General features: G+C 47.1%; 1 protein-coding gene across 1 annotated transcript in view; it reads right to left on the reverse strand.

Moving 5' to 3' along the window:
- The window catches only part of ELL2 (elongation factor for RNA polymerase II 2), a 62084-nt gene extending 55018 nt beyond the window's left edge, over positions 1–7066 (reverse strand). The window contains exon 1 of the mRNA XM_069751995.1: positions 6911–7066. Coding sequence (XP_069608096.1) covers positions 6911–7042 — 132 coding nt within the window. The 5' untranslated portion in view covers positions 7043–7066. The remainder of the gene's footprint in view (positions 1–6910) is intronic.
- Positions 7067–21715: the final 14649 nt, after the last annotated feature.

Here is a 21715-nt window from a genome sequence, read left to right on the forward strand (position 1 = left end):
GCTGCTGGATTGTCACCTGTATGGGTTTACTATTCTTTTATATCTCAGGTCAGTTAAAAGATGTATTGGCTGTCATTAAGGGGTTAATCTATTTTCAGTTTTATGCTAATGATCTGCTCGTGCCCCTAGGGCGGGTCTGGAGGGGGGCTGGTGTATCTGGTGCTCTGATTAGGTATTCAAAAGGCAGACTGCTGACAGGTCACTGATCCCACACTGACCCGCCACCTAGTTTACATAAAGAATATCAGTATATACCAAAAAAAAAAAAAAAACCACCTGCAAGCAGCAGCATAATCGCATGCTTTATGTGCCAATACATTTTTTGTAACGTTATTCAGCTTGAAAAAAAAAAATCAATTTGAAAATGGCACCTGCCGCACCTGTGCAGTATCAGGTATCGGTGTCTATAGCTGTGATCCGATGGCTGCTACTGCGCATGCACCGGCAGCAACTTACTGGGGAAGAAAAAAAATTCCTCTTCCAAAATGGCGCTGCCTGCGCAGTAGCAGATCAGAGATAGCAGAGAGCTGCCACTGTGCATGAGTGAGTGGTGCCATCTTGGAGGAGGAATTTTTTTTTCTTCCCAGTAAGATGGCGCAGCCGTCACATGTACAGTAGCAGCTATCGGATCACAGGTATAGACACATAGCAGCTACAAACTGATTTTTTTTTCCCCCCCAAGCTGAATAACGTGAAGAAAAAGTATTATTGGCACATAAAACATGCGATTATGCTGCAGCGCAGGTGTCACGGCTGGTACCTGCCTGCAGAAGTTTTTTTTTTTTTTTAAAGTACCGTATATACAGATATTCATTACGCAAACTAGGGGGCTGTCAGCAGTCTGCATTATGAATATCTAATCAGAGCACAACAAACAGACCCCACTCCAGGCCCACCCTAGGGCACGAGCATATCATTAGCACAAAACTGAAAAAGATTAAAGAACAACCATAAGACCGATTTAATCAACCAAGATATCATTGTAATCAGTATAACTGCACCGACCTCACACTGTAGGTTACTGTGCACAATCCTGCTGACAGGTTCCTTTCAAGCATTTCACAGTCAGAGCAGCCTTGCCAGTCTCCAGACCTGAACCCAATAGAAAATCTGGAGGGAGCTGAAACAATGCTGCCCAATGACAGCCCTGAAACCTGAAAGATCTGGAGAAGATCTGTATGGAGGAGTGGGTCAGAATCCCTGCTGCAGTGTGTGCAAACTTGGTCAAGAACTAAAGGAAACGTCTGACCTCTAAGGCTACGCCCCCACGGTCAGTATTAGGCCGGGATCACATGCGAGAAACACGTCCGTGTCTCGCATGTGAAATCCCTCCTCTGGCGCCGGCACTCCAGAGCGGAGCGTGCGGCCGCATAGCAACACATGGAGCCGCACGCTCCGCTCTGGAGTGCTGGCGCCAGAGCTTAGATTTCACATGCGAGACACGGACGTGTTTCTCGCATGTGTGATCCCAGCGCTAGGCAGCGCTTTGGACGCAGCACATGTCCAAAGCTGCCGGCTTTTGAATGCAGGTGATTCTGCATGTGTTCATTCAATCACCTCACCCAATACATTGGATTGGTGATATTTATCTTGCGGAGACTGAGCGTCTCCGCAAGATACATAGACATGCTGCAGTCTGGAAAGACGTGCCGCTTGTCTGTCTCAACAGGTAAGCTGGAGGCGTCTGTGCATGTATAGTGGAGATGGGATTTCTTAAAATCCCATCCACTATGCTGTAACATCTTGCGGCTGCAGATGTACACAGTGTCCAAACCGCAGCATTTACTGACCGTGGGAACATACCCTAATTGCAAACATTGTTTTTCCACTGTATCAAATACTTATTCTATGCATTAAAATGCAAAAAAAATGTGTAAAAATCATTAAAAAACAAAAAAACAAAATCACATTGTATGATTCTCTCAGTTGAAGTGTACCTACGATAAAAATTAGACCTCTATTCTTTGTAGGTGGATAAACTTGCAAAATCGGCAGTGTATCAAATATTTCCCCCCCACTATCAGCTGTCAGGTTCACTTTAACCCAGCTTGAGACAATAGCTGAAGTTTTATTTACTACAGGAACTCCTTTTTGCAATATGTTGAGAAACATTTTACACTTTACTGTTCAGTAACATATGGCAGATTGAGCAGTCCTTGTGCCTGTAATAAATCAATTTCTACTTTCATTACCAAGGTAATCTTGCTAAAATTCATTATGCAGATAATATCAGCAGATAAAAGTGGTGACACATCTTGGCCAACGCCTGTGCAGCATATGATTATTGTACAGCTATGGCTGTGCTAAATGTGAGCCATTTCCAAAGAAGCTGCAACCCCCTTCAGTGAAATGCTCTGGGGCCTGGTAGCCACAAGGAGGATTTAGAGCCTTATCAGTCCATGTGAACGAGTCGACAATGACCTGAAAATTGAGCAAATGCTGATTCACCGAGTGATCTGGTTTTTTACGGTAAAAAGTCAGTTAGCAGCAACACATCACCCCCATGTAGGTTGGAGGTTACACCAAGCAACTGGCAGCGTTAAATAATGGCTACAACTTCATAGATTGGGGACTGTATAATAGACAACTAAAACAGGCTGGCCTCACTTGCCATGCACACAGAACGATCATAGATCTGTGCACATAGAATCATTGTTCTCAGAAGTGCATAGCGATATTCAGGTTGCATTCACACAGTCATGCTCTCTGCATTAATCTTCCAAGTAAATCACCATTTCACCTGCATGAACATCATAATGGCTGCATGGTTTAGCAGTTGAATCAGCTGTTTCCCCGCAAGATAAGGGCAACCGTAAAAGGACCATGCATGACCCTTTCATGTGAACGCAGCCTTAAGCTTACAATTCATTTTACCAGAGATCGGAGAATCACATTTTCCACATTGGTTGCCAATCGCAAGACCCGTTTATAATGAGTATGGAAAAACAAGCATTTTTAATAAGAATTCATGTTAACTGGCCAGTCTAAATGCACCCCAACAGTAGATGTGCTGCCAATAAAGATGTGGGGACAGTGATTGTACTCATTTTTCCCCATACATTTTTGTTGGCCCATGTCAATGGGACAGTATAGGCTATGTGCACACGATGCAGATTTAGTGCAGATCCGCAGCGGATTTTTCCGCGCAGAAACACTGCAGATCCGCACTGATTTACAGTACAATGTGAAAAAAAAAAGTGTGCACATGGTGCGGAAAAATCAGCGCGGAAACGCTACGGATTTAAAAGAAGTGGATGTCACTTTTGTGTGGATCTGCAGCGTTTCTGCACCCTTCCATTATAGAAATCTGCAGGGGTAAAAACCGCATAAAATCCGCATCAATTTCGCATAAAATCCACGGCAAATCTGCACCCGCGGATTCTGCCAGGAGATGCGGATTTTGTGCAGAAAATTCTGCACCCCATTCCGCAATGTGTGCACATAGACCTATACAGTAGATGCAGTATGGAGACACCAGATTCCATATGGTGGCCCTATAAGCCAGTAACAAACTGCATTAAAGCAGTCACCAACATAAGGTCAATCAACACTTTGCATGGGTAACAGGATCCACACTGAATGACGAAGATGCAATTTAAGCATTTATGGGGCAATTTCATTGCAGGTGAATGTACATGGTGATCAATCCAGCAAGTGAATAATGTAAGGTTACTATTAGTTTAATTAAACCACTCAAGACAATAATACTCAAAATAAAGTAATAATTCTCATTAGTCTTGTCCGCACAGAGAAAAGCTGAAAAAAAGGCCTCACAGGCCCAAGGCTAGAGAAGTGAAAAGTGACAGCTCAGCAGAACTCCACAGACTGAATGAATGCGAGACCAGCTGGCACCGTGGCAAGGACAGCAGAGCTGTATATGCACTGGAAGCCGCACTGCTATTTAAAAGCTGTCACCGTGAAATACTGCTCCAAATAAAGCAATATTATCTGAAATGCCACCCATGTCCAGCCAGCCCCAACCATGCTCATACTTGCCACATATACAGAATTTTATGGCAGCAACCTCCCCATATAGATATCACTAGTTACCAGCAGACCGCAAGTTACAAAACAACGCGAAGACACATTAGTGATATTTCTATAATTAAATAGAAATCATAATTTAATTTACACCATAAACATTCATTTCAAGGGAAGTTCCAGAAAACTGGAAAGCGGATTATCGGCTCTGGTAGTGGCCAGTGAGTGTACGCCATAGGAGGTGGCCACATTAAAACACATTTAGGCAGTGTTAACCCCCCAACCCCCACAATCCCAAACCAGGGGGCGGGGGTGTGTGAATAGGACTGACAACACTGCATTATGAGCCACACTCGAGCTTTTACAGAAGCTATAAAATAATTCAGCTCTTCTATACAGGTACAAGTATAACGCCCATGCAGATACATAGTCAGCCACCAGATAAAAATCCCATCCCAACAATGGCCAGGATAGAAACCAAGACTAAGGCTGCCATAGCCATCACCGACGAGTGAAGTTCTAAAGTCAGCCCCACCTGCTCTATATAATATAGAGCCCGCAGGACAGGCCCGCTACAAGGGAGGACAGGGCCATGGGGACAGGGCCGCTACAAGGGAGGGCAGGGCCATGGGGACAGGGCCGCTACAAGGGAGGGCAGGGCCATGGGGACAGGGCCGCTACAAGGGAGGGCAGGGCCATGGGGACAGGGCCGCTACATGGGAGGACAGGGCCATGGGGACAGGGCCGCTACAAGGGAGGACAGGGCCATGGGGACAGGGCCGCTACAAGGGAGGACAGGGCCATGGGGACAGGGCCGCTACAAGGGAGGGCAGGGCCATGGGGACAGGGCCGCTACAAGGGAGGGCAGGGCCATGGGGACAGGGCCGCTACAAGGGAGGGCAGGGCCATGGGGACAGGGCCGCTACAAGGGAGGGCAGGGCCATGGGGACAGGGCCGCTACAAGGGAGGGCAGGGCCATGGGGACAGGGCCGCTACAAGGGAGGGCAGGGCCATGGGGACAGGGCCGCTACAAGGGAGGGCAGGGCCATGGGGACAGGGCCGCTACAAGGGAGAGCAGGGCCGCTACAAGGGAGAGCAGGGCCGCTACAAGGGGGGACAGGGCCGCTACAAGGGGGGACAGGGCCGCTACAAGGGGGGACAGGGCCGCTACAAGGGGGGACAGGGCCGCTACAAGGGGGGACAGGGCCGCTACAAGGGGGGACAGGGCCGCTACAAGGGGGGACAGGGCCGCTACAAGGGGGGACAGGGCCGCTACAAGGGGGGACAGGGCCGCTACAAGGGGGGACAGAGCCATGGGGACAGGGCCGCTACAAGGGAGGACAGGGCCGCTACAAGGGAGAACAGGGCCGCTACAAGGGAGAACAGGGCCATGGGGACAGGGCCGCTACAAGGGAGAACAGGGCCGCTACAAGGGAGGACAGAGCCATGGGGACAGGGCCGCTACAAGGGAGGACAGGGCCGCTACAAGGGAGGACAGGGCCGCTACAAGGGAGAACAGGGCCGCTACAAGGGAGAACAGGGCCATGGGGACAGGGCCGCTACAAGGGAGAACAGGGCCATGGGGACAGGGCCGCTACAAGGGAGGACAGGGCCATGGGGACAGGGCCGCTACAAGGGGAGGACAGGGCCGCTACAAGGGGAGGACAGGGCCGCTACAAGGGGAGGACAGGGCCGCTACAAGGGGAGGACAGGGCCGCTACAAGGGGAGGACAGGGCCGCTACAAGGGGAGGACAGGGCCGCTACAAGGGGAGGACAGGGCCGCTACAAGGGGAGGACAGGGCCGCTACAAGGGGAGGACAGGGCCGCTACAAGGGGAGGACAGGGCCGCTACAAGGGGAGGACAGGGCCGCTACAAGGGGAGGACAGGGCCGCTACAAGGGGAGGACAGGGCCGCTACAAGGGGAGGACAGGGCCGCTACAAGGGGAGGACAGGGCCGCTACAAGGGGAGGACAGGGCCGCTACAAGGGGAGGACAGGGCAATGGGCGGGAGGGGGCAGATACCGGGGCACGTCACCCGGGAGGGGGCAGATACCGGGGCACGTCACCCGGGAGGGGGCAGATACCGGGGCACGTCACCCGGGAGGGGGCAGATACCGGGGCACGTCACCCGGGAGGGGGCAGATACCGGGGCACGTCACCCGGGAGGGGGCAGATACCGGGGCACGTCACCCGGGAGGGGGCAGATACCGGGGCACGTCACCCGGGAGGGGGCAGATACCGGGGCACGTCACCCGGGAGGGGGCAGATACCGGGGCACGTCACCCGGGAGGGGGCAGATACCGGGGCACGTCACCCGGGAGGGGGCAGATACCGGGGCACGTCACCCGGGAGGGGGCAGATACCGGGGCACGTCACCCGGGAGGGGGCAGATACCGGGGCACGTCACCCGGGAGGGGGCAGATACCGGGGCACGTCACCCGGGAGGGGGCAGATACCGGGGCACGTCACCCGGGAGGGGGCAGATACCGGGGCACGTCACCCGGGAGGGGGCAGATACCGGGGCACGTCACCCGGGAGGGGGCAGATACCGGGGCACGTCACCCGGGAGGGGGCAGATACCGGGGCACGTCACCCGGGAGGGGGCAGATACCGGGGCACGTCACCCGGGAGGGGGCAGATACCGGGGCACGTCACCCGGGAGGGGGCAGATATTGGGGCACGTCACCCGGGAGGGGGCAGATACCGGGGCACGTCATGGATGGCTCCCTGCCCTGTGCACCTGGAGACCAGGGACCAGCTGGTTCACAGACCCGGCAGCCACGTCCGCCCTCACCTGTAGCCGGAGCCGTTCCGGGGAACTTTCCAGACTTTCCCGGACTCCAGCACTAACTTCTGTCACCGTACAGTCATTACAGGGGTCGGTGACCAGAGTGCCCCACTTCTATCCTGTCCGCCATGTCACTTACCTTAGTGTTCTGGTAGTTCTCCAAGGCTCTGAAGGCGGTCTCAGTGAGTTTAACGTGAAGCACGGTGGTCTGGTCCTGTGTCCCCCTCTCGCAGGACAGCCCGTACCTCCCCTCCTCACTAAGAGCCGCCATCTTCCTCGCTCACTCCCTCGTCCCCTCCCGACTTGTCGCTGAGCAGTGGGTTTTGTATCTCGCAGCCTAACTTGCTTTCGAGTGAACGAAGCGGAACATGCAGCGCTGATTGGCTCCCGGCTCCTCCACTCCGCGCACGTATAGGCCTGCGGTGCACATCTCCCAGGCTCTTTATACAGGGGGAGGCGGCTTTTCCTTTTCGTGTGCTAATTCAATGACTGTTGTGACGTTGAGCGGTGGGCGGGGCTACCCGTGACGTACGAGGGACAAGCAGCGAGTGTATTCTGACATTGCCGGTGACGTCGGCTCCCTGCTGAGCTGGGGCTCCAGTGCGTCCGCTGCCGCCGGCCAGTGTGCGCCGGGGAGCAGCAGCGTGTATGTCTGTGCTCCTGGGCCACAGTGCAGCCAGGAAGTGACGCTGTGCACTCAGTGTAGTGATGTTAGGGGGGATTCCCATCCCAGGGAGGGTCAGGCCATGTTCACACCTGCAGTATTTGGTCAGTATTTTACCTCAGTATTTGTAAGCCAAATAGTAAGTAGCTCCATCGTACAGTGCATGTTGTATATAGGGCTCCATAGACCGGTGTGTGTCCGGGGCTGCAGTGCCCTTGCTGACGTCCCCCCACGTCTTGGTGACCGACCCTTTGTGGTAGTGATGGCGCTGATCCGAGCTCTTCAATGTGCACTCAGCTAAGGTCCAGTTTCAAATAGCGAGAGCGACGTTCCCACTTTGCAAACCAAGGTCATCGTTCTCGGCAGCGCAGCGTCTTCCGTAATCCGGATCTGTGCTGCCGAGAGCAGTGGCAGCGGCTGTGCGCTGAGTGTTACGGATGGATCAGTGCGTAACAGCGGAGGGTCGGGCAGCGAGCGCCAAACCCCAAACATGTCAGCACTCTGCGCACCGTGCACAGGTCTACGGCGTCGGGGCTGGGATTACGGACCCTCACATCAATGCTGGACATTTTGTAATAAAATGTAGAAAGCGTGTGCCAATGCAATGTCAAAATGAAGCCGTGTTTCCACATGGAAATGCTTTTTATTCTGCAGAATGTCCTCATCAAAGCACACAATTGTCGATCTGCTCTGATTATTGCCGTGTTTTATGCATATTTTCTGATTTTGGTTCAGATTTTCTGCATTCTTATTAAATGTAGAACCAAAAACACATGGGCTACTTGCATAGTGAGCAAGTCTGTAGGAACCTGTTCACACCACCAAAGAACTTGAAGACACAAAAACGCACAGAGAGGTCAAAAATACTCTGTTGTAAAAAAAATTAATAGTAAATAAGCAAGTGCTAGTCAAAAAATTAAAAAAAAACAGGGTTTTTAGTTAATACGTTTTTTTGCAAAAAAATGTATGTTAAGCTGCTCCACCAATCGCCAAGGTATACCCATAATAGAGCAGTCCTATCTAATGTATATAATCCCTATCTGATGTATTTAAAAATTTATTTATTTATTCTTTATTCTTTTTAAATGCTTTTTTTAGAACAAAAATTCTGGGGTTCTACACTTAAAAACACTGCACAATGCACACGTAGATGGAACCTCTGCGGATTTTTCCGCACCTGTTTTGGTAAATCCGCAGGTAAACCGCACTGCGGATTACCTGCGGAATTACCGTGGATTTAACGCGTTTTCTTTGTGGATTTTGTGCAGATTCCACCTGTCTTTTTACACCTGCAGATTCCTATTATGGAGCAGGTGTAAACCGCTGTGGAATCCACACAAAGAATTGTCATGCTGCGGAATAAACAGCGCTACGTTTCCACGGCGTTTTTTTCTGCAGCATGTGCACTGCGGATTTTGTTTTCCATAGAGTTACATTGTACTGTAAACGCATGGAAAGCTGCTGCGAATCAGCAGCATCCAATTCGCTCCGATCAGCAGCAAAATCCGCAGCGTGTGCACATACCCTTACTGCACAAAAAATACAGGAGGAAAAAATGCAGCATTTACACTAGGAACACGGCCTTATAGCTGCAGCTTCTCTGGCTGGCGCTTCCGCTAGTATCCAATCTTTATGGTGCAACGAACTCCACAATGCAGTGGAGTTCCCTTACGTCCACCAGCACGTTCCACTACGTCCACCAGCACGTTCCACTACGTCCACCAGCACGTTCCACTACGTCCCCCATCACGTTCCACTACGTCCACCATCACGTTCCACTACGTCCACCAGCATATTCCCTTACGCCCACCAGCATGTTCCCTTACGTCCACCAACATGTTCCACTACGTCGACCAGCACGTTCCACTACGTCCACCAACACGTTCCACTACGTCCACCATCACGTTCCACTAGTCTACCATCACGTTCCACTACGTCCACCATTACGTTCCACTATGTCCACCAGCATGTTCCACTGCATCCACCAGCACGTTCCCCTACGTCCACCAGCATGTTCCACTACGTCCACCAGCACGTTCCACTACGTCCACCAGCACGTTCCACTACGTCCACCAGCACGTTCCACTACGTCCACCAGCATATTCCCTTATGCCCACCAGCATGTTCCCTTACGTCCACCAACATGTTCCACTATGTCCACCAGCACGTTCGACTACGTCCACCAACACATTCCACTACGTCCACCATCACGTTCCACTAGTCCACCATCACGTTCCACTACGTCCACCATCACGTTCCACTACGTCCACCATCACGTTCCACTATGTCCACCAGCATGTTCCACTGGGTCCACCAGCACGTTCCCCTACGTCCACCAGCACGTTCCACTACGTTCACCAGCACGTTCCACTACGTCCACCAGCACGTTCCACTACGTCCACCAGCATATTCCCTTACGCCCACCAGCATGTTCCCTTACGTCCACCAACATGTTCCACTACGTCCACCAGCACGTTCCACTACGTCCACCAACACATTCCACTACGTCCACCATCACGATCCACTAGTCCACCATCACGTTCCACTACGTCCACCATCACGTTCCCCTACGTCCACCAGCACGTTCCACTACGTCCACCAGCACGTTCCACTACGTCCACCAGCACGTTCCACTACGTCCACCAGCACGTTCCATACAATATAATACAAAGGAAGTGTTCCAAAGTCATGTACTGGGGTACTGGGCACAGTGATACTGGAGTACTGGACATACTGGTAGTGGTACTGGGGTATTGGGCTCAGTGGTAGTAGGGAACAGAGCATTGTGATACTGGGGTACTGGGCATAGTGGTATTGGGTTATTGGATACAGTGGTGCAAGGGTACTTGGCGTAATGGTACTGGTGTACTGAATACCATGGTACTGGCTATAGTTATGGTAGAGTGATGGGCACACTGGTAATATGGTACTGGGCGCAGTGGTGTAAATACCAAAGGAGTAACAATGTATTTGCTCAGAGAATAACCTGTGTTTCTAGGATGTGATGACGGCCATGGCCGCCAATGATTTAGAGAAGAAAGTCTGAACTGCGTTGATGTGAGTGCACAATATATAAAGTAGTGCAGAGTATTATAGACGATCAGGAAGGGGTGCAGTAGGATAAAAAGTTTTTTATTAAGGTTTGTTTGTTGTTAGGAACCTATCTATGGAGTATGGTGCTCAGTTTATAATGGACCATGATTTACATTTTTTTGCAAATAGAATCTTGTCTCTTAGGGTATGTGCACAGGTATTCTTGAGGTCTGCGGATTTTTCCACAGTGGATTTGTGAAAACCGCAGGTAAAAGGCACTGCGTTTTACCTGCGGAATTACCACGGATTTACCGCGTTTTTTGTGTGGATTCCACTGCGGTTTTCTATTATGGAGCAGGTGTAAAACCGCTGCGGATTCCACACAAAGAATTGACATGCTGCGGAATGTAAACCATTGCGTTTCCGCATGTTTTTTTCCGCAGCATGTGCACTGCGGATTGCGTTTCTCATAGGTTTACATTGTACTGTAAATGCATGGGAAACTGCTGCGGACCCGCAGCTGCGGAAACGCTGCACATCCGCAGCAAAACCCGCAGCGTGTGAACATAGCCTTATAGAGATAAATGTGCTAATCTGTAAAAATGAACTCTCTTCAAAGCCAGAATTGCATTATAACATAAAATAGACTTTTTATGAATTACTTTCAGATAGCTGATTATTTGAAGCCTCTTGTCTATGTGTCTGAAATCTCCTAACTGATTTTTTTTTAGTTGAGAAAGAGACTTGTGAAAGCCACAATACCCAGGAAACATGAATCAGTTATTACAGAAAAGATGCACAAAGATTACATTTTGAAAACATTAGTTCAGCTAACTTAGTGCTTGCCATACTCATGTAATAGTTGTCAGTCTACGGCCATTCTTAAGTTAAAGGGAACCTGTCACCCCGTTTTTTGAGATTGAGCTATAAATACTGTTAAATAGGGCCTGCGCTGTGTGTTCCTATAGTGTATGTAGTGTACCCCGATTCCCCACCTATGCTGAGAAATAACTTACCAAAGTCGCCGTTTTCGCCTGTCAATCAGGCTGGTCAGGTCGGGAGGGCGTGGTGACATCGCTGGTTCTTCTTCAGCTTTACGTTGGTGGCGTAGTGGTGAACAAGCAGCGTGCGATCTGCGCTGTCATCCCTTTCGTCGGTGGGGGCGGCCATCTTCCTGGGGCCGCGCGTGCGCAGATCGAGTGCTCTGCTGCACGGGGCTTCAGGAAAATGGCCGCGGGATGCCGCGCGTGCGCATTAGAGATCGCGGCGGCCATTTTCCCAAAGCCGAGATGCAAACTCGGCTTTGGGAAAATGGCCGCCGCGATCTCTAATGCGCACGCGCGGCATCCCGCGGCCATTTTCCTGAAGCCCCGTGCAGCAGAGCACTCGATCTGCGCACGCGCGGCCCCAGGAAGATGGCCGCCCCCACCGATGCAAGGGATTACAGCGCAGATCGCGCGCTACTTGTTCACCACTACGCCACTACGCCACCAACGTAAAGCTGAGGAAGAACCAGCGATGTCACCACGCCCTCCCGACCTGACCAGCCTGATTGACAGGCGAAAACGGCGACTTTGGTAAGTTATTTCTCAGCATAGGTGGGGAATCGGGGTACACTACATACACTATAGGAACACACAGCGCAGGCCCTATTTAACAGTATTTATATCTCAATCTCAAAAAACGGGGTGACAGGTTCCCTTTAAGTCCCCATACACTTGCACCTTCGTTTCCGTCAAGAGCTCATAAGTTAAGAGGAGGAAGACAGACACTGCAAATCAAATAATCGAGTTGAAATTCAACATGCACTATCGTTTTTCCTCAACCTGCTCCAAACACCCAATACACATTTGCTGGTTAGTTACTCTGGCTGAAATCTAAAGGTCCCCATTCACTTTACACTTTAGACTAATGTCTGCTGCACCCGCCAATATTGACGGCCGACGCTCTAATGTGTATGGGGGAACCGGTCAACTGATGGTGGAGATGTTAGTTGAAAATATCTGATTTTTGCAGCCGATCACTTTGTTCTCTCGATGGTAAGCCTTTAGAAAAGATGTCTGTTGGCAGCTTTCAATGGGAACACACGAACCCTCGGCCAAATAAGCGCTCCTATATATAAGAGAGCCAGCAAGATGAAACCATCATTCGGCTGGCAGCCATCTAATGTTATGGGAACCTTCATATCATACATTTACCTAATATCCATTTGGATCCTTGCTATTTCCACCAACTCCCTCATACAGATAAGATCTACCAAGCATGACGTTTTCTGCTGTCAATTTCCCTTAACCATCCCTAGAAGACTCTGTCTTTGGCTTCACTAATGCTAGCCATACTTATTCAATAGGTGTCTTCTTGGGGGAGATGAGGTTGAACATTTTGAAATCCCTCATGCTCAATCTATGTGTCCCCCACTATCCGCCCTTGTAGACAGGCTGTCTCCATATATATTGGATTATTGGCAAATTCTGATGAAATTTTCAAGACATGTAATACATGCAGCAGGCTACAACGGCTTTGTTCTACCTTCTTCTGTATTAGCATCGCATCAATGATTAACCCTGGAATAACATAAGTTGCACAGATATAAAGGACACCCCACCAATTAATATTTCTACTCCCAACACATTCATCATTGCCTCAGGCTTTTCGCATCTCACTGGGTATCCAGACTATAATAGTTAACATGAAAGGTCTATTTTTCCACAAGATGCCCATGGATGCCCAACAGTCCTGTATAGATCGGATACCGGATGGCCCGCATCACCGAGATATGTCAGATGATAAAAGTGTGTGCCATGATTTTTTATGGACATGCAGACATCCCCATATGATTGATGATACTTACACCACTACAGTTATTGAAACTATTATAAACCTATCATTTTACTGCTCCAGACATGACAGGGCCTCATATGGGAATTACACAATGGCAGAGTGTTTGTGAAAGATTATCTTTAATTATCCTCTTGTTGCTTTATGCAATCAGCTTGACAGATCTCTGACAGTCTGAGGAGTCCAAAGCTCAGTAGCAGACATGTCCTAGTATGTGTGAGCGTGTCAATGATTCTGCTGTAAAGGGAGACTCCGCTGATCATTGACATTAGAAAGCTCAGACATCTCTGTTGTGATGGGAACCAAAATGCCCTCAGGCCTCCTCTATATATGTTTTTTTCTGTTTCTTTTTGGCTTTAAAAAAACCTCAATGATATATACTTTTTTCTTGTTTTTTTGTGTTCTGATACTACAAACATATAAGAAAAGTTTTTTTCATAAAAGGGCTGAGGGAAGGAATAATACAATATCTATCATAGTTTACTACTCACTTCTATACCCATGTGTGCCTCTAATTTAATGCAGGTACTTATTTATTTTTATTATGTCAGATTCCATCATGCCATATTTAATAGATGTTTCCTTTAAAACTTTCATATGAGGAAGAATACCTCCATTATTCAGTGCTGTACAGAGGTTTCATATGGCAAGGCAGTGAGTAGCTATGACTCTGCATTAGGTGTACATGGTAAGCCCATACACAGGGTTGCTGCAGTGAGTAGCTATGGCTCTGTAGTAGGTGTACATGGGGAGCCCATACACAGGGTTGTCGCAGTGAGTAGCTATGGCTCTGGAGTAGGTGTACATGGGGAGCCCATACACAGGGTTGTCGCAGTGAGTAGCTATGGCTCTTGAGTAGGTGTACATGGGGAGCCCATACACAGGGTTGCCGTAGTGAGTAGCTATGGATCTGGAGTAGGTGTACATGGGGAGCCCATACACAGGGTTGTCGCAGTGAGTAGCTATGGCTCTGGAGTAGGTGTACATGGGGAGCCCATACACAGGGTTGCCGCAGTGAGTAGCTATGGCTCTGGAGTAGGTGTACATGGGGAGCCCATACACAGGGTTGTCGCAGTGAGTAGCTATGGCCCTGGAGTAGGTGTACATGGGGAGCCCATACACAGGGTTGTCGCAGTGAGTAGCTATGGCTCTGCAGTAGTTTTACATGGTGAGCCCATACACAGGGTTGCCACAGTGAGTAGCTATGGCTCTACAGTAGGTGTACATGGTGAGCCCAAGCACAGAGTTGCCGCAGTGAGTAGCTATGGCTCTACTGTAGGTGTACATGGTGAGCCCATACACAGGGTTGTCGCAGTGAGTAGCTATGGCTCTGGAGTAGGTGTACATGGGGAGCCCATACACAGGGTTGTCGCAGTGAGTAGCTATGGCCCTGGAGTAGGTGTACATGGGGAGCCCATACACAGGGTTGTCGCAGTGAGTAGCTATGGCTCTGCAGTAGTTTTACATGGTGAGCCCATACACAGGGTTGCCACAGTGAGTAGCTATGGTTCTACAGTAGGTGTACATGGTGAGCCCAAGCACAGAGTTGCCGCAGTGAGTAGCTATGGCTCTACTGTAGGTGTACATGGTGAGCCCATACACAGGGTTGTCGCAGTGAGTAGCTGTGGATCTGCAGTAGGTGTACATGGGGAGCCCATACACAGGGTTGATGCAGTGTGTAGCTATGGCTATGCAGTAGGTGTACATGATGAGCCCATACACAGGGTTGTCGCACTTAGCTATGGCTATGCAGTAGGTGTACATGGTGAGCCCATACACAGGGTTGATGCAGTGAGTAGCTATGGCTCTGCAGTAGGTGTACATGATGAGCCCATACACAGGGTTGTCGCAGTGAGTAGCTGTGGATCTGCAGTAGGTGTACATGGTGATCCCATACACAGGGCTGTCACATTTAGTAGCTATGGCTATGCAGTAGGTGTACATGGGGAGCCCATACACAGGGTTGATGCAGTGAGTAGCTATGGCTCTGCAGTAGGTGTACATGGGGAACCCATACACAAGGTTGCCAACTGTCCAGAAATTCCAGGACAGTCCGTAAAAATAGGGCACGTTTTTTCCTCTGTGCGTAAAAAAAACTGTTAAAGCTGATTATCTTGAAGCTGAAGACACTTATGCAGATTATTCTATTATTCTGACTGTAATTATGATCAGATTACAGTGGATGCAGCTGATGTCTTCATATCAGAATTATGGGCTCTAGTCATGGATCACTTATAATCATAGTGATTTATTATGGTTTTCCAATGTATCTATAAAAAATATTGTCTGTCCATGATTTTTTGATAAGCCGTCCAGAAAAAATAAAGAGTCAAGTTGTCAACCCTGCTCATAAACACTAGATAAAGCTCAAAAGAAATCTATTTTAACCATAATGAACAGTTACTGGCTGGTTCAGTGAAACAAACAATTCTTTGTTTCAACCAATGACTGACAAGTGAACTTTCATAATTGTGTTGGATTTTTTTCAGCTGATGGTAATTTTTCTGTTCATTTTTATCCAATGCATATGAGGTTTTTTAAGCTTTTTGGTATAGGATGTTAATGGTGACTATATCATCCACTTACGATTCACCTGTCATAAATCATGACTATCTTAATGCAAGTGAGGCGCAATCATAGACTGCTTCCCTGTAGCCGTACACGTGCCCTAAATACCGGGCATGCAGAGGGCACTGGGGCTTGTTCCCCACCACAAGTGCTACCATACAGCACTGATGGCACTAATTGAATAGGTTGCATTTGTAATAGATCTGGTTTACTGAACGCACATCAGCTCTATTGTGGCTCCCATGTACATAATGTCTGATGTACATAACTGCTGATTACAATGATTTGGCCTTGGAATGTGGATCTCATTTTAGCAAAAATGTTTTCAGCAAAATATTTTTGCCTCATATAGAAAATCCTCTCCTAAATCATGCTATAATCTACAACTATAAGGCTATGTTCACATGTCCCCACCAAAAGAATGGATCCAGCAGCAATCTATTGGCAAAAAAGTTGTGCAGACACATCTTTTTTGTCCGTTTTTAAAAAATATTGATTTCAGCTTGATCCGTTTTAACATTGAAGTCTGTGGAAAATGGATCCGTCCTTCTTTCATTTGAAAAAAGGATTCGTTTTTTTCCTTACTGGATTAATTTCAAATGGAAGAAAATGGATGGCTATCTAACAGATCCGTTTTGCATAGGCTTCATTGTTAAAAAAGAAAATTGATCCAGCTGAAATCGTTTTTTTTAAAACGGACAAAAAAGTTGTTTTTTCACAACTTTTTTGCCAACTGATTGCTGCTGGATCTGATCTAACAGATGATTACTGGACATGGGAACATTGCTAAGTATAATCGGAGAGAAATTCTTCATCAGATACTACGGTAACAATTGGTTGGAGCCATTTCTGTTGTTTGATCTTTATGCATATGTCCAAGACCATCCCGTAAAGATTAGACTGTAGGCAGACATCAGGCCATTGTCATGATTTTCATCTCATGTTTGTGGTTGGCTTTCTAGTGAAACTTTGCAGACAGTAGGTGTAATGATATGTTTAGGGAACACAGAGTATTCTTCCAAAATTAAGCTTATTGGAACTGCGCCTGGCCTGTCTGAGCAGAATAACCACAATGTTTGCAGACTTTTATTTTGATGCTAATGAGACACAGGAAAAGCCTGTAAATTGCTGTCCATAAATCCCTATCTTGTGTTACCCATTTCTTGGCTTTGTGCCTTTGAAAATAAGTAAGCCTTTATTCCACAAGGACTGTCACTTGCAGAGGTGTGACCTTCAGGTATTGATTTGTGCGTTCTTCATGCACAGCCAGGAAGTTCTTCTCTCTTCTGACTCTTGGACTACCTGGGATTTAGCTCCCATCCCCCCAGCTAGTCACAACAGCCTCCTACCTTACAACTTTGTGAAATCACCCAGCAGGTCTTTAGAAATTTCCACATCAGGCATAAATTTTAACCAAGGCCAACATCTTTCCAGACGATGATCGTGTGTCATTAACCTGGCTAAAACTATCTGATGTTAAATTTCATCTCACAAACTATTATTATTGTTGGAAATGTCCGTTTTGATCAACTTTAGGCAAATGTGTATGAGAACATTAAGTTTTATTCTCCAAAAAATATGAAGGCAAGATCAGTACTTTATGTAAGAATGCTCATTCATTGTAGCTTCAGCAATTCTGGTGCAAACCAGAATAAAACTGTTATCAGTAGATAAGAATGGAGAACCCCTTCAAACAGGATGTCTAGCTCTGGGACTGCCATTACAACCTGAAGGACAATATTTGCAGGACTAAAACCCGCCATACACACTCCCATACACAAGAGTGCTCATTCAGCGATGTCCTCTATGAGAGACGCCAAAAGACATGTCAGCTTATCTCCAAAAGAACAGTCTGAGATCGGATATGTGCCATCAATATGTCCCCATCTGTCCCCATACACATTAGACTGTCAGCTGGACGCGTCGATGTCAGCGAGTTCCCCAATGTGTATGATGGCCTCGAGAATAAGTTTATTACACCACCATTAAAAAGCTTAGTGCCCACTATGCAAGTTACCACTTGTCTACTGAATGGGCAACAATTTGCTAATCGCTGGGGGTCTGACCAGTGGGACCCCCTCTCATAGTCAGAGCATAGCTCTGAAATCACCTTTTAGATTATAATGGTATATCATATAGGCACCATTGCTCAAATTATTGTCTATGAGACTGGCAGCTTAGTATGTTTGGTTACCTCCCAGTTGTTGGAATCAGTGGGGGTCCCAGCGATCAGACTCACAGCTATCGCCTATTCAGAATGTTGAGCTGAAATAACCTCTTTAATCCTATTTATTTCTTGAGTCCTGCTTAGCATTCATTTTTGTTTGCAAATTAAAGAACATACAAATGTCTAGCCTCCCAATTTTAAGCAATGATCAGTTTAGTAACGGAAGTCATATTATTTTCAATCCCCAGAATATGGTGAAGTGACAAAGGGTTACATAGTAACATAGTTAGCAAGGCCAAAAAAAGACATTTGTCCATCCAGTTCAGCCTATATTCCGTCAGAATAAATCCCCAGATAGATAATGGTTCATAATAACCATTTAGTATATAAATGTTAATATAGTCATACATGGGTCACTACTCCTCCTTGGTCAGACCTCATCTGAAATACTGTTTCCAGTTTTGGGCACCACATTTTAAAAAAGACATCAACAAACTGGAGCAAGTTCAGAGAAGAGCAACCAGAATGGTGAGCGGTCAGCAAACCATGTCCTATGAGGAACGTTTACAGGATTTGGGAATGTTTAGCTTGCAAAAAAGAAGACTGAGAGGAGACTTAATAGCTGTCTACAAATATCTCAAGGGCAGTCACATTGTAAAAGGATCATCTTTATTCTCATTTGCACAAGGAAAGACTAGAAGCAATGGGATGAAACTGAATGGGAGGAGACAGATTAGATATTAGAAAACATTTTTTGACAGTTAGCGTGATCAATGAGTGGAACAGGCTGCCACGAGAGGTGGTGAGTTCTCCTTCCATGGAAGTTTTCAAACAGAGGCTGGACAGACATCTGTCTGGGATGATTTAGTGAATCCTGCTTAGAGCAGGGGGTTGGACCAGATGACCCAGGAGGTCCCTTCCAACTCTACCATTCTATGATTCTGTGAACCAATTTAAAGGCGTCCATACACATTAGAAGAAAGTTGTCTGAACCCGCAGATTTTGGTGGGACCAGATGACCATCTATTCTGTATGGCGGCCTTCCTACTCTCCCAAAAACTGATGATGTCAAAGAAGTGAAGGGTCGGGTAGTTGAAATTTCAACACCTGATCCCTTTTTGTCTCCACTTGGCTGACTAGTCACATGTATGGGGGAGTCAGGTGAGATAGCTGTCAACCAACTGTTTGGCAGACAACTGTCTCCAGTGTATGGCCAACTTAACCTCTGTCCCTGTATCTAGTTATATAAAGGTTTTTGGAGACTTTTTGAAGAGGAGAACCACTCAAAATCACTAAAATAGGTTGTCCAACATGTTGGAAAATATATATTTTATGAAAAATTCTTCCTTTTTGCTATAGCCAGAGTTTAGAGAATCATCAGATGCCCCATCTTCCATAGTTGTTAGCTTGCAAAGTGGACAGGTTAGCATGGTAGTAGTTCTGTACTGGTCGTTTGAAACCAGCTGGAAAAGAGCGTCCCTCACTGTGTTTTGATACTCCTAGCAGCAGCGCTGAAGTGAGTGAGTGAGAATTTGATTCCATTTTCTAGTCTTTCCATGGTGAGACTATGTGGCAGTGAGGCCCACATTGGGTGACTCTGGGAAACACTGCAAGTATTGATATTTGTAGGCTAAGTGGGGAAATTAATAGAACTGCAATCTCATATAGAAACTTGGAAATAGACAATTCATGATCTTACATTTTATTAATAGGAGGCGTTATACAGTAAGCAGAATAACAAAAAGAAAAGTAGAAAAACACATTTATGAGTGAATGAGTTTACAGCTGTATGAAAATTAAAATGAAAACTTGAAAACTCCCCCATCCATTCTCAAAAAAGAAAGATTGTGCATGTTTGATTTCAGTATTCCTGAACATTTTTTCTGAAGAGCTCATTCATATGTTAGTTTTTCACATGCATGTGCTATCTATGTATTTCACGGACAGCACTTGTACCTGTGAGTTTATGGGGCTGTTCCCAGTGACTCTTTCCGGACTGAGTGGTTTGTGCAAAATCGCAGAGACATGTCCGATTTTGAGTGTTGGGTCAAACTGAATATCTATGGGTCCGTGAAAGAAAATCGAACAGTACTCGGGTGCCATCTGGGTGCAATCTGTTTTTCACCAACTGATAGATAGGAAAAGGTGGAGAAATTTTTTTTTGTTTTCTCATCAGTGAAAAATAAATGATAAAACTCTGATGAGACTGATCCAAATCACTGATGATGTTTTCTTGCATGAGAAAAATCCCTGAGGTTTGAATGAGGCCTAATTGTGCCTGCAGGAGAGTGTATTAAAAGAAAATCTGCTATCCGATTTTTAGGCCACGTTCACACATTCGGTATTTGGTCAGTATTTTACATCAGTATTTAAGTGGAGTAATCAGAGGAAAAGTATAATAGAAACACATCACCACTTCTGCATTTATCACCCACTCCTGGTTTTGGCTTAAGGTACCTTCACACATAACGATATTGTTAACGATATCGTTGCTATTTGTGACGTAGCAATGATATCGTTAATGAAATCGTTATGTGTGACAGCGACCAACGATCAGGCCCCTGCTGGGAGATCGTTGGTCGCTGAATAAAGTCCAGAACTTTATTTAGTCGCTGGACTCCCTGGAGACATCGCTGGATCGGCGTGTGTGACACCGATCCAGCGATGTCTTCACTGGTAACCAGGGTAAACATCGGGTAACTAAGCGCAGGGCCGCGCTTAGTAATCCGATGTTTACCCTGGTTACCATGCTAAAAGTAAAAAAAAACAAACAGTACATACTTACCTACCGCTGTCTGTCCTCCAGCGCTGTGCTCTGCACTCCTCCTGTACTGGCTGTGAGCCGGAAAGCAGAGCGGTGACGTCACCGCTCTGCTTTCCGGCTCCCAGACAGTACAGGAGGAGAGCAGAGAAGCAGAGCGCAGCGCTGGAGGACAGACGGCTGTAGGTAAGTATCTAGTGTTTGTTTTTTTTTACTTTTAGCATGGTAACCAGGGTAAACATCGGGTTACTAAGCGCGGCCCTGCGCTTAGTTACCCGATGTTTACCCTGGTTACCGGCATCGTTGGTGGCTGGAGAGCGGTCTGTGTGACAGCTCTCCAGCGACCAAACAGCGACGCTGCAGCGATTCGGATCGTTGTCGGTATCGCTGCAGCGTCGCTAAATGTGAAGGGGCCTTTACAGATACTGATGTAAAATACTGAACAAATACTGATAGTGTTAATGTGGCCAAAATCTAGTAGCACATGGACAATACACTGACCCATATTATTCAATAGGGCTGTTCAGATGAATGATTTTTTCCTTGGTGCGAGCATCCATGTAAAAGAAATCACAACATGCACTACTTTTATCCGAGTCTTAGCTGAGACTCACTCATTCAAGTCTATGGGTGCGAGGTAAAAAATCTGATCCCACACGGACCATCAGAGTGTCATCCAACTGTACAGATTTCTATTATAATTATGTGATCATGTACATTTAAAAACTGAAAGACATGGAGTCAAAACGGTCTGGCTATAGTAGGTGCAAATATCTTTATTGTTACATAATACATTTTTTTTAAATTATTTTCAATCAAAATAAATAGTTCAAAGGAATTAAGGCTGATCATGAAAGACTCAGGTAAAGCGAGTCTGCGGTCAACACATAGCAATATAGTATAAGGATCCGGG

Source organism: Ranitomeya imitator, chromosome 1 (assembly GCF_032444005.1).
Source record: "Ranitomeya imitator isolate aRanImi1 chromosome 1, aRanImi1.pri, whole genome shotgun sequence".
NCBI lineage: Eukaryota > Metazoa > Chordata > Amphibia > Anura > Dendrobatidae > Ranitomeya > Ranitomeya imitator.